Source organism: Stegodyphus dumicola, chromosome X1 (assembly GCF_044657685.1).
Source record: "Stegodyphus dumicola isolate Sdum_Otavi_A_Nest chromosome X1, ASM4465768v1".
Classification (NCBI taxonomy): Eukaryota; Metazoa; Arthropoda; class Arachnida; order Araneae; family Eresidae; genus Stegodyphus; species Stegodyphus dumicola.
The window spans coordinates 106,901,927-106,916,107 of record NC_140780.1 but is presented as its reverse complement, the minus strand read 5'-3'; the positions used below and the strand labels follow the sequence as shown (position 1 = coordinate 106,916,107).

At 30.9% G+C, this 14,181-nt stretch overlaps 1 protein-coding gene across 2 annotated transcripts in view; it reads right to left on the bottom strand.

Moving 5' to 3' along the window:
• Window positions 1-764: 764 nt before the first annotated feature.
• LOC118189003 (homeobox protein engrailed-1a-like) overlaps window positions 765-14,181 on the bottom strand; it is a 103,745-nt gene continuing 90,328 nt past the window's right edge. For both annotated transcript variants that reach the window (XM_035359533.2, XM_035359534.2), the window contains one exon: window positions 765-3,479. In XM_035359533.2, coding sequence (XP_035215424.1) covers window positions 3,136-3,479 — 344 coding nt within the window. In that variant the 3' untranslated portion in view covers window positions 765-3,135. The remainder of the gene's footprint in view (window positions 3,480-14,181) is intronic.

Sequence of the window (14,181 nt, the reverse complement as noted above, 5' to 3'; positions counted from 1 at the left end):
TTCTTTCGGTGTAGAGCTTTTTTCATATGACGCACGTGAGAAAAGTTTTTAACTTATATTTAAGAATTGTATGCAGAATGTATTTTAATATGTTTAGCAATTATTGTAATTGCTTACAAAATATATTTTGCATGTTTATTGAATTTTTATTGCACTATTTCATCTTTGCTTGCATCTCAAATTGCACCGCTTTGGTCCAAAAATTAAAATAAGGTAATAAATGTAAAGAGTGCCTGTGTAAATTCATACGATAATAAGATACTGAAATTAGCATTTTGTAAAATAGCAAAAGAGGTATAATAAGCAAAACAAAAGTCATTTTGGAGCTTCTCGTATATTTCAGAGTGAATTTCTGAAGTTACTGATTTGAAAAGATGGATTATTGAAAATAATTAAAATTCAATTTTAAGAAAAAATTTTCCTTAAACTTAAAAAGAAAAAATGGTAAAAAAGAGTGATAAGTAAACTTTTAAAAATCCAAAACAATATTTCTTTGTGTGGAATTTTACCGAGAACTGGCAATTGTAATGGCTCTTCCTTTGCGGTAAACATCAAAGTCCTAAATTGGGATCGGGTGCAGAAAATGTATCTTTCTAAGTATACGCCAAGACAGCATTAAGGAGCCAAATTATGGGAAACAGTTAATGGCTGTGTAATGGCGTCGAGTGTCGCGAAGCCGCGACTCGGTAATTGGCTTGGGCGATTTGAAATACGACTGCTTGTGGCCGATCGGGTGTCATCTGTGAAAGGAAGTGACACGTCAATGAGTTTGTGAGAAGTTTATTCCAGATCACATAAAAATTTCTTATCTGTACACTAGAAATGAAACAGTAGTAAATTAACAATTCTCTCAGGAAAAAAAAAAAAAAATCATGATTCGCTAATCTTGTGAAACATCAGATTTTTATCGTCTAAATAGTTTTCGAATAAATATTTTCAGAGTCGTCAATGCTTCAGATTTTCTGATTACTCTCCCTTTTTCTATAATAAAGTTCTATACACTTATTTTCTAGGCCATGATGCAAGTTCTTTTTCCATTTTTAACGAAAAAAGTGATTGAAGAAAAGAAGAACCGTAGCTACATTAAGTAAGAATCTGAAGCACATATTTATCAATTAAACATTTGAAAGCAATACTTATAAAGCAATTTTTTTTAGTTTAATCACTTATTAATTCAAAGCTTTTTCACTAGCATACTAATACTGGAAAGTCTTTTATATATATGTGACGATTCTAGGATGTTTTCAATGCTTATTTTTAAAATTAAAATTGAACTGAAGATTATGTTGTTGTCATAAGCTTTACTAAACAGAAACTAACTAAAAAATTTCTCTAGAAAAACTGACGTAATAGTTACTCTTCAGAAATCAGTGTAAGGTAGATATATACATAAAAGTAAGAACTGTTACGAATAATATACGTCCTACAGCATTTATTTCTTAATTAACTGAACTTCGGTAATTAATAATTAGATAACTTCTTAACTAACGGAACCGGTAGGAAGAAAAACGTAATGTGAAAAAAATGGATTCTCCTATATCATTACTAGGCCCTGAAATACTCGTTTTCAATGTATTAAGATAAAGCGTAAGTTTCGGTTGATAAATCAGATCTTTGGAAGACCTAGAATCGTCCCGTTGAAGGAAAATGTAAAAAGAAGTACATGAAATATACCTAAGATTCCTTCTTAACTAGCTACGGTCCACGTAGATAAAGAATTCAAATTCTTTGGGAGAGATAATTGTCTAATCAGTCTATATTAGGAAACACCGAAACTCGATTTCGTAAAGCCTCTGGAAGGTAACGGTACTAATTGTCTTTACAAAGGAACTTCTGAACATAAATGTCGTGGAACGGCACAAGTTAGGATGTGTGGTGGCGATGCTTATGGTACTTCATAAATAACTTTCGTCTACGGGCTAAATACAGTGACTGGCTTGACAGGGCATGTAATGTGCATACCGACAGAATGACGAAGAATAAATAAAAGAGTCGATTATGTCTGGAATTTAAGTCGAAGAAGCCTTGGAAAATGCAGAGACCAGTCATGAAATATCACATTCACCATCAGGTTTTGAATGAAAAATAGTCTGTTATACTGACATTGTCCTGGTTTGCAATAAAGTTTTTTGGTAATAGCTTCGGAAATCTACAGTCACCAAAATTCCCTAGAATAACCACAGGGAGTGAATTTGCATGGAAAGGAAATTCAAGGGAATTAGCTGACATTCCATATAAAGTAAGAACTGTACAGAAATTGTTCTCCCGAAGGCATTATCGGCACCAGGCCGTGCGGTGGTTTTCTATTGAAGTGCAAGTGACGCGGTGGGTAATCACAGAGACCTGAGAGTTCGTTTGTCAGCCTATGAAAGCTACTGTACAAAAGTCCCCTCGATAGAAGTAGTAATCGCCCTCCGACGCATCGCAGGGTGAATTCTTTTCTGGTATTTAAGGATTTCCATTTTCATTGCACAGTCGGGCGCTGGGGCCATGAATTAGGTGAAAAATGGCAGTTAAAAGCATGAGAATTATGTCAAGGATCTACAAAAAGGAAATAATTATTTTGATCATTTTAAATATTTATGGCTTCTCTGAGCTAATCTGAAGATTCTGTGATTAAACGATTATTTTAACTTGCTCATATGCAATATTTATTCCGATTTCAGAATTTATATTTCTCGAATGATTGGAGAATTCTTAATTTGTCATTCAACATTAAGATTAAAGCATAGTGCATAACTAGATAACAGCGACTAGAAATTTCAAATCTTATTTTTAGAATGGCTACTGAATTATTATTAGTACCTTGTTTATTATGAAATTCTGAGTTGTATTTCATATAATGTCATATTTATAGCTTCTGTGGCTTATTTTCTACAGATTATCACGAACATTATGTAACCAGCAGAAGAGCAGAAAATCAGCAGAACTATTTTAAAGGTATATAACGTAATACATGTTTTAATTATAAAAAATCTGACAAAAATTATCAGAAGAAGCAGAGGACACCATTTTAAAACGGAAACTTTTTTTTTTCCGTCATATGATTTGACATACAAATATCCTGGATAATTGTAGTCTTAATTTGGACAAGTTCTGTTGCTAACGCAGAGGAAGGCGATTACTACTGACGACTTAGGAGGACGATGACGACTTGGGCCTTTCGTCATCATCGTCATCGTCTCTCAAGGGAATGGTGCTGTGGTTGTAGAGTCCCTGAGCCATCAGTTGAAGAGCCAAAGGATTTCTCGTAGGATTATTTTTTTTTAATTTTGCTCGTCGATTCTGAAACCATATCTTTATTTGGCTTTCATTTAATTTCAAATCTCGAGCCAAATCCATTCTTCGCTTTTCTGTTAAGTAACGGTTCTCCTGGAACTCTTGCTTCAGTCGTGAAAGTTGCTCTGCCGAGAAAGCTGTTCGAGGCCGTTTTTCATCGGGTTTCTTTTCTTTCTTTTTGAGACGTCTCGATCTGGGACCTGTAATAAACATAATGCATATTATAATAACAACTGCATTATACATCCATCTTATAATAATTATGAAAATGCATTAACCGGTTATTTAAAATTAAAGAAGACTGGTATAAAAATCCACGAAAGAGATTGATATCAAACATAATCAAACTGAAATACTTGCGGGCGGATGATTCGCCAGATTTCCTGCTGAATTTAAATACGAGATATGTAAGTGATTAAAAAAAAAAAAAAAAAAAAAAAAAAAAAAAAAAAGGATTATTGACAAATTTTTTCAGATTCAGTATTAAATGTCATAGTGTGTATTTGGGTGAGTCTCAACTATAGAATTTCTTCCAAATTTATTAACCCAAAAGAGTCATTGTTTTGGATTGAAATGTAACATACTTGTAGATATTTATGTATCCTATTGATTAAAATCTTTCGTTAAACGGATAATTTCGTTTCTTGCTTTCGTTAAACGGATAATTTGCGAATAGATGGCATTTTGATGCTCAGAATAAGGAAATGTAACTCCTTAGATGATTACGAAAGAGTTTATGCTTTAACAAGAATAAATAAAAAAGGAGCTATAAATTCTTATAGTTACTGCCTACTGGCTTTCTTGCTGGCTACCTTGTAAATGAGAGAGGCAACAATTCTTTAAGTCAATAGCGAATGCGAATGCATGACTAAGCCAATCTGCAGTGAAAGCTGAAGTATCTTGTAATGTGAAACAATAGTACGACGAAAACGGAAAACATGAAACGGAAAGCAAAATTATCAAAAATTAAATCCTACATCTTTTAAGATCCAACATTTTTTAAGGGTATGATATGCTCAAAAGATAAACTTTATCCTGGATTTTTTGGGATTACTTTTGGATCAGCGAAATAAAGAGGACATTGCGTTTGTTTCGAATACTTAGAAATGTGATATTCGACAGTTTCTAGTTTTCTAACATAAGTCCGTTACCCGTTGTTCTTTCGGTTGGGTCAATGCAAAGCAGATTACAGTACTGTAAAATCCCGAAAACTGCCCGTAGAATTGGTGACTGGAAAATAAGTCTTCCAAAGGATAAAGCTGGTTTTTTTTTTAATAATGTGAATAAATGCAGCGTATGTGAAAAAAAATTTTGTTTCATACGAATTACAGAAAGAAATAGAGAAACGCCGTGTTTCTTTTGAAAGTAGGTTCTATTAAATCGATCAGGAAATTATAAACGAAAATGACTGAAAATAAAAACGGAGCTTAAGAAATGAATGTCAATGTGCAATGAAATTCAGAAGTCTTAAAAGAGAGGAAAGTGAACTTGAAAAACGTACTAGTTACCTTGTTTGAAGGCGAGTCAAATTTTCAGGTCAGTCTACTGAAAAAGGTTTTTTTTATATGCTAAAGTGGATAACTCTGCTTATTCTCTTTTTACGAGAACGCAAAGAAAAGATTCATATATCAATTTATTTAGAATATGCATCGATTTCATAATTTATGATTCATTATCAGCATCATTCTTCCAACACCACAAAATGAGAAAGTCGTTTACAGAATGACTGAAAAGTGACCAGGGTCTGAGAAAACTTACGCTCAAAATAATGCATATAATCAGCACCTATTCTGCAACTAAGACGTCTTCCCGTAATCAGTATGGTGAAAATTTTAATTTTGAAGACAAAATACATTCAGCTTAAAGTACTAATTAAGCCAGTAGCCTGATTTAGTTAAACTGGTACAAAGTCATGTTTCGCGAAAGCTATTAGCATTAGTGGTGAATAATTTCAAAACGGAAGAAACCGTGGAAAATTTTTTGTAGAGAAATAGGGTTGTATATTTTTTAAAAAATCAATGCAACTTTTTATAATAAATTAATTATTTAAGAAAAGTGAAGGAAATCCGGTATCTTATATTAGCCAACATTTGTTTCAATTTTCGCGAAAACTTCATTTATACCAGATAAGCGTTTATTTTCACATTTTTGACTGCTTAACATGAACATTCTGTAAACTTTCGTATGAAAATATTGGCATCATTTATTCAATCATTAAACGGAAAAAAAAACAGTTGTTGCGCAGTTAGATATCTTATCTTCGTTCCTGTTGCAAAGTATTTTTTACATCCTTCAATGGCAGGAAAGGATGTTCTGCATCCCTGCTTTGGGCACTTTGAAAAAGTTTGATTCTTTTCAGGTTTTCTTATAATTTTTTATTAAGAATTTTATTTCTTCCAATTTTGCGACTTTTCCCATCTCTCTCTCTCTCTCTCTTTTTTTTTTTTTTTTTTTTTTTTTTGAAAAAGTTATTTTGTCCATCGCCTCATTTATGCGAATATTAAAATAACATATGAACGTATGCACAATCTTGTTACTGTACAGAATGAAATCTTTCACAGATGCGATAATTAGATAATTAGAACCCGTTTAATCGAATTTAGTTAAATTGAAAATTTCTGAGGAAAATAACATTGATTCAGTAAGCTGAACCCAACCATCTCCACTTGTTTCTCTTTTAAGCTGATACTTTTTCCACTGCTTTATTATTTTAAAGGCAACAGCATACATTATGATGTAAAAGACATTAGAAACAGATAGTTTTAGTTTTATGAAAATAGATTATTTGTAGGTAGTATGAGCTTTTTTTCTTATATATTTCGAGTAAATTCTCTTTTCGTAAATATTCATTTATTTAAATTGCAGCAATTTTCATTGTGAGTTTTTATAACTTAATTCGTAGGATATTCTTTTCAGTAAAGTAAAAGGAATAAAAAAAGTAATTCTTTCTTTAAAAAAAAATTTAAAGGAAAATTTTTAACTTTATTGCATTCAAAATATGTACTGTCTAAAACAAGACAGAAAGAGAAATAGTTATTCGTAGCGAAGCTTATGAAAATGAGACATAGCCACATGCTCTACCTGGCTTGATCTAACAGCTCAGAATCTAGTCAACTGCCATAACAGAACTCAGAAGAACTCGGAAATTCGGAAGAAGATTAGCCATTATTTTCAGTCATACGGATGTAAGCAATCTCCTGAAAATCTGAATCTCCGGAATCTGATCTCCTGAAATTAGTTTTATACAAAGAGGGGCTCTAGTCTGCCAATGGAAATTCACTTAAATATTCACAGAAACGTAATTACACTCACACTTTAAATCTGAAATAAAACTGAAATTTTTTAACCATAGAACTATGCTATTCTCAAAATATTTTGACGTAGGTACACTGCTTTACGTTTACGATAACAATGCTCTGTTAAATAGTTAGCTTTTGTTTATATGATTTTCATTATCTGAAACGTAAATGTTTGAAATGAGTTGGAAATTCTGATGCATTAAAATTAACCATTTACGAAATTTTAGATATGCATTCTTTTTCTTCATAAGTATGTAAGTCAGAAAGATTTCTATTTTCTTCTTTAGAAGCAAAATTTTCATCAGGAAACATTTTTATAAATCAGAAAATAGTTATGTTCACTATAAAAAAAAAACAGTGTAGAATGTTTGATGCTTTGTATTTATTTATACACCTACTAAATTATTCTAGTCAAACCAATGTTGATGCATATTGAAGATAATGCACCTGTCCCTTTTACATGCAAGCAAATAAAGATTTTCTGTCACATCATACATTTTCCCGACAATTTGAGTGCTGTGGACGTAAATGATAAAATTATTCCATTCACGCAATGAATCCAGTTTGATGCATTAAGTTTTGGATTCTTTGCTGAAGCCAGAACAACAACAATCACATGCATTGGTAATTTTATTCTGTTTTCATTTTGATAATCAAATACACTGAGCATAGTATTAAAATTAAACTAATAGATCTTAAATTAAACACAAAGCATTAAATACGCTATCTTTTTTTTATTTAAGAATTCAGCTTCTTAAAAACAAACGAAACTAGCAACGACAACTTCTAATAATGTCTCAAATAATAATGGGAATCTCAATTATCAAATGAAATATAGAAAAATCTCAAATAATTGAAAACTTTATCAAGATTTTTAAAAGTTTTGTCGCTATTTTACGCTCTTTTGAAAATTTCAGGCATAAAGTTAAACCTACTTGAATTAATGTTCAAAAGGTTGACAATAAATTCATTGATTGAATTGTAGTGGACTTAACGTTCTTCAACAAATATTTCATGTCCAAGTTTTTGTCCTATAACTCGAAGTACGATATACTTTTATTTTTTACAAGGCAGGAACAAGGGCAGTAAATATGAAACAGCATTTATTAAATGAATAATAATGTATAATATATATATATATATATATATATATATATAATTTATTTCCTAAACAGTATTGATTAATTGATTATATTATCTCCTAAGTTTAATTAAAGTAGAATTATTTTAAAAGTGTGAATCCATACTGGTAAGTTATATTTTGAAAGATGTTTTGAAGTAATTTGAAAGCAAAATGTTAATAATGCTTTAACGGGGACTGGAGTTAAATCATCACGAAGAATAAAATTTCAAATGTAAAAGGAAAAATTAAAACATGTAATCATTGTCATTGATCGGAAATTAGTTGACTTTTCAAGGGGAACAAACCAACTCCCGTTCAATGAACAATAATTGATAAAAATACGTAAATACGAAAGTGTTTCGTCTTTACTCGAGTTATAAGTTAAAGCCAAACCGGCAATTCTAGTCAGGCCAAATATTTCCGCAAATAGAAGGAATTATGAACCAATGCTGATACTCAAAGAACTTATTCTTATGAAGCATTTTAGTCAATTCAATTTGGAGTAAATATCAATTACTGTAGAGAAATCCTATTTAACTCGAGTAACCGTCCCCGACACTTTCATGTTTATGCATTTGAGTACTATATTATTTGTAGAAATTAAACATTGGAAATTGTCATTATGAAATCGAATTCAAAGTAAAGTTGAAATAAACATAGAAGATTATAAAAAAAAGATAAATAATGCAAACTTTGTAAAAACAAATCAAAGACAATATAAAAATAATATATATATATATATATTTGCTGCGGTATATAGCACAGACACACACACTACACTAGCATTAAAGTTCACTTTTTATTTAAGTTTCCTAATTTCCTTTCTTCTCCTAAAGAGAACCCAGAACTGTTCTAATAAAAACATGTGCCCCTGTATTATATGGAGAGAAATTATGTGCAAATACCATTCTATAATTTTCATCTAAATATCTGTTAAAAAATTTGTTACTCAAGAAAAAGTAAACCCCTTAAAAAGATTGTCTCATATTATCAGAGAATAATTTATCTTATAAATCTAAAGAGAACCCAGAACTGTTCTAATAAAAACATGTGCCCCTGTATTATATGGAGAGAAATTATGTGCAAATACCATTCTATAATTTTCATCTAAATATCTGTTAAAAAATTTGTTACTCAAGAAAAAGTAAACCCTTAAAAAGATTGTCTCATATTATCAGAGAATAATTTTTTACTTTTGTTATTCAATTGATTTGCAGAGTGTAAAAAACAGCAGGAAAAAGAAAAAAAAAAAAAAAAATATGTTTGTCACATATTTCCCTTCCTATTTTCGTCATCTTCATGCATGTAGTGAAATTCTTTCTTCAGGCATTCTTTATTTAAAGGGGGGAGCAGGAAATTCCAGATTTTTGCTGCGGTATTTACACTAATTGTTACTCTTGGCAAATTGCTTAACAAAAAGTTTTAAAAAAAGCCGTCGTAAAAAAGTACACTTTTTCAACATTTGTTTCTTAGAAATACCGAGCGCAGAGACCATATTTTAAAATTTTGTCCCAGACTAATTCATTTTTACGCTATGATTGTTTTTGTTGTCGTCGGTAGGCACCGCTTAGAAAACAATTAACTTCTTTCTCCTTTAAAGAGCTTTTTAATAGTGCTCGCTTTTTGTTTTCATTTTTTGTTTAGCTCTTTTGCATTCTTGGGGAGCCTTCCCTCGCCAGCAGAGGTCAAGCGAAATGTTTAACCAGGGAATTCCATGAGACAAAACGCAAAATATGTCACATTCTTCTTTTCCCCCAAGTTGGTTTTCTTTGTTCATTTTTTAATACTAGATCAAGAGCAGTTTTAAAATCAAGTGTGTCTGAAAAGGAATTTATTAAAAGTGGTTTTAGCTTTTTTTTTTTTTTTTTTTTTTTTTTTTTGTCCATACATTATGTAAGGAAAGAAAATAACGAAAGGGTACCAAGAGTATCACAAAAATGCATGGAAATATGTGTTTGAATGAGTTCTTCTCACTTATAAATAACCAAGTTTGACTCATATTCAATTAATACCATATAATAGTTATAAATTCCAAATTTAGAAACACAAATTGTTATCTTTTCGAGCAAACAGATATAGTTCCTGGGAAGGAATAAAGACATTTACTGCAGAGATGTTAAACAACGCGCCTTTAAAGCATCAAGAACGGTGAAGGAAGCTCTATCAGCATAATAGAAAATATGTAAAAAAGGGATAAAATGTTTATGGGAAAAAATTTAACTATATTTTAAAAAGAAAATTTGCTTAGAGATTTTGAAAAGAAAATTTAAAGTTTTAAATGCTGTAAAATTTCTATGTAAACATATTGTAAATTGCTGAATATTTGCTTGCTTAAAAATGAAGTATCATTTTCCGCATTATTTCAGTAACTGCATTTCACGGCTAATGAGATTCCAGGTACACTAATTTTAGAATTCAGTTCGCAATAAGTGACTTTAATAAGCTAATTTTATTCAGCTAGCTAATAGACAAGCTCTACAATAAAATTAAGGACTTAAATATCAGAGGTTATGTAAAGTAATTAACGCTTTATTTATTCATTCTAGAGTCTTAAAAAATAGTAAGTTGTAAGAGATCGTCTATTATATGAATTACTGCAATTCAATGAATCAAAGAAAACTGGTGAATCTTTTTTTTTTTTTTTCCAGTGAATTCCAGACATTTCACCTGATATAAATTAAGCATGAAATTTTTCTTTCAGCAAGTTACGCCATAAGTCAAACTTTTGATTCAAATGAAATAGCTTCCCTTGTGATTGTGGATCTGAAGTCCTTTGTGAGCTATGCAGGATTCATGTGAGTAGATGGTTATCTGATTTATTGAAATTTAGTTATAAAGAGACAATCTGAGCTACGTTGCTTTATTTTAACATTAATTAAACAATTATAAAATAACACCATTTCTTTGGAAAGGCATTCAGTTTGTCTATACGTACATGCGTACCTTACGTGCAACAGAACTTAATAAAACTGAACATTTTGCGTGCTTAATTTGTTATCAAACACAGCGTCGCTTAAGCAGTAATACATTTCCCCCTCTTTATCAAATGTTCGCAAATTTTGTTACAACTAAACTCAAAACTGTAATGATATTCGAAAATTTTGGAATACTGCCTCTTCCTTTACCTTTTCAAGCACAGTCAAATACAGGATATGCATGAATGTATCCTTATTCTCAAACTTCGAAAAAATCGCATTGAATTAGCGCAGTTTGACCAAGGTGTTAGTTTTTTATATTTTACGGAGAACTTGAGCCCTATGCATTTTTCTAATACAAGCTATCGAACTCGGATGCACGAAAATTAGTGAATGTTATTTAAATAGCTATGTCTATTCAAACATGGTAAAACATGTAAGATGCATTAGATTTTTCAGTTCAACAAGAATTGCGAACGCCAACAAAAGATTAAATTCAGGTACTCAATGAATGCTTCTAGTTTCAATAACGTACTGAATATATGTAGTAGCGTTTGGTTACAGTGATAGTTTTGGCTTATCTAGAGCGAACCACATGCAGAACTAGGGAAAAGCATAAAAACGGATACAGACGTTCGTAAGACTTTTAAGAAAATTGCCACACAATCGAAGAGATTGAGAAGGTGTTTATTGCAAGGTGAAAAACACCAATCATCGGGAAAAGGTGTCAAGAAGCTCCTTTCTTATATTGAACCCGAGGGAGATGGCAAATGAATTGCAGTCTAAGCTTCTCGTCCCCGGGGATAGGGAATGAAAAGTTGATGCTATTACTTTCCGAGATTAATGATTTGGAGCCGAGCCACTCACCTTTCTCGCTTTTTTCTCGTTTTTTATATATATATATATCTATATATATATTTACCGGCTTTTCCTTTATTAAAATCGTTTCGTTCGTTCTTTTCCCAAATAAACTGAGGGGATTATTCGATGAAGGCTAGTTTTTGCAATCTTCGTGGCAGAAATTCCAATATTCAATACCACGGAATCGACAATTACAAAAGGGATAAGTCGATCTAAGTGTACAATTTTCTGATTCGACATCATACCCTGGAAAGATTTTAAAGCTACAAAGCCCAAGCTGAAATGTTAAAAACTGATAGAATTATCTAATAAAAAATATTTATATAAATGAAGACGTACTTTGTTGTAATTTGTAGCCACAATTCGCAATAGTCTAGAATGCGATAATTTTCTAATTAGCGCTTACATGTAATTAGCGCTTACATTACACTTAATACATAAACTAGTCTAGAATGTGATAATTTTCTAATTAGCGCTCACATCTAATTAGTGCTTACATTACACGTAATACATAAACTAGTTTAGAATGCGATAATTTTCTAATTATGGTTTACATCTTTTATTCAAGACAAAATAATTTAAAGAATAGGTAAAACAGAGATATAATTATGGCTGAACTGAATCAGATAGAGAAACTCCTAGTATTTATTACCACTGATTGAGTGAAAGTTGCATTAGTGAGTAAAGGTTTATTTTACAGTATTTCCTATTTAGTCAAATTCTAAAGAAAACTGTGTTAACTATATGCTCAGAGAATTAATTCCGATCAATGATACAAATCTAATTTCTATAAGAGACTTGTATTTTCATTTATTTTCTTATTCAATAGAGATTTCATATGTAAAAATCTGAAGAAGTTACTATAGAAAAATTTGGTAAAGTTTTTATATAGATTATTTACTTTTATGTGATTCTGTGCCATTTATTTTTTTAATGAATAATTCTTATATCTTTATTATTCGCTTATTTTATTTCAATCAACCATTCAATAATAACTTTTTTTTCTATAAATCTTTTACACTGATCTTTTTCCGCATAAATATTTCACATTATGCTGTAAATTCAGGCTCATGATCTTAAATTTCTAGTAAAACCAAAATTATAAGAATATATTGAAACAATGACTTTCATGTAATTTCATGCGAGTAATACATTTTCATGTAATCATAGTAAGTAATGCGAGTAAAATTTGGATATAACATACAAAACCAAAATACTTTAATGCAAATTAATGGATAATATCGACACTTTACTGATTCAGATGACGAGACGCATCATAATTATTTTCCCTTTGATTGTTGCTTTGAATTACGTAATTAATCACTGGCCTTTTTTTAAGATAAATATCTATTTATGTTTATGCTAAATAAGAAAAGAATAAGAGTAAATGTCTGTGTAGCTCAGTAATTAAGTCTTCCAAATTTTGTAAATATACGAATTAACATTAGACATTCCCATATTCAGTTACCCGAAATCAGCAGCTGAATAAAAGCAAATCGATCAAAATGCTCCCACTCTTATAATTAAACAGATGAAAGCATTTGAAAAGCACACATGAAAAGAATAAATAAAAACCAGAATGTGGTATTAATATCAGTTACCATGTTTTACAATAAATGTAGTCGATATCAATAATGACCAACTGATGGCTTGCCGTCCGCATACGGCCGTGAGATTATTTTCTGTTGGTGTTCCGTTCCATGTGGAGACGGCATCTATCGTTTGTGCTTTACTTTTTAAAAATATTACTCACTGCAACATTTTATAAAGAATATGCGGTAAATGGAATTTGATGATAATATCAGCGTATTGAAGTATGCAATGATTTTCTTCTTTGCTAGGGGATATCGGAAGACAAAATGATGATTTCTACAGCGTTCGCTTAATCTGAATTTCCTATCAACCTGTGAGAAGATAAACGAAATTCTGGTGTGGGATTAAAAGCGTCACGAAATAAGTCTTTCGAAGCGATGCGGAAACAATAAGTTGGGCTGAGAAAGTAAAGAGCATGGACCGTAGAAGATGAGGATTTCTTTTGGACGTAGCTAATAAATTCAGCTTTCATCAAAATTTAAGGTTGAAGGAAAGGTATGCAATATATAATGACTGAGATACGCAGACAGCTAACCCAACAAAGAACGAGTTTTCAACAACTATCTGTCAGATGTAATAGCTTTTGGCTCCGTCTTTTTCCTGCATTCGTTTCATTGTCCTTTCTTATTCTTTAAAAAGGGACGTAAGTTATCTTGGTTCTTCTGAAAAGTAAAAGTAATGTGACTGTCTTCTTTTAGTGTAATGTTTTTGGATGAATAGCTACTGCTGATTTCTAAGTTCGCAAGTAATACGATTTTCACAAAAATCTTTATGCTCAACGAAAACACCTAAAGGATCTAATGAATTATTTTAAAACAATGCTCTGAAAAAGGTGCTCGATTCACTCAAACATATCTAGCCATTATGTATATAATACTATCTTTATATATTTCAACACTTCGTCTTGAAGATACTTTTCGATACTGTGAGGGATATTTAGCAGGAACATACAAATTTATTTCAGAATTTTTAATTGAAGAAATTTTTCATATCGCTTTTCAAAATAGATAAGATCAGATTTTCTGTAAAGACTGATAAAAGGCAGTATGAGGATCATGCTATGAATTCTGATTTTCCGTTCTTTATGTAAAATAAAGTAAAAAGATTAAAA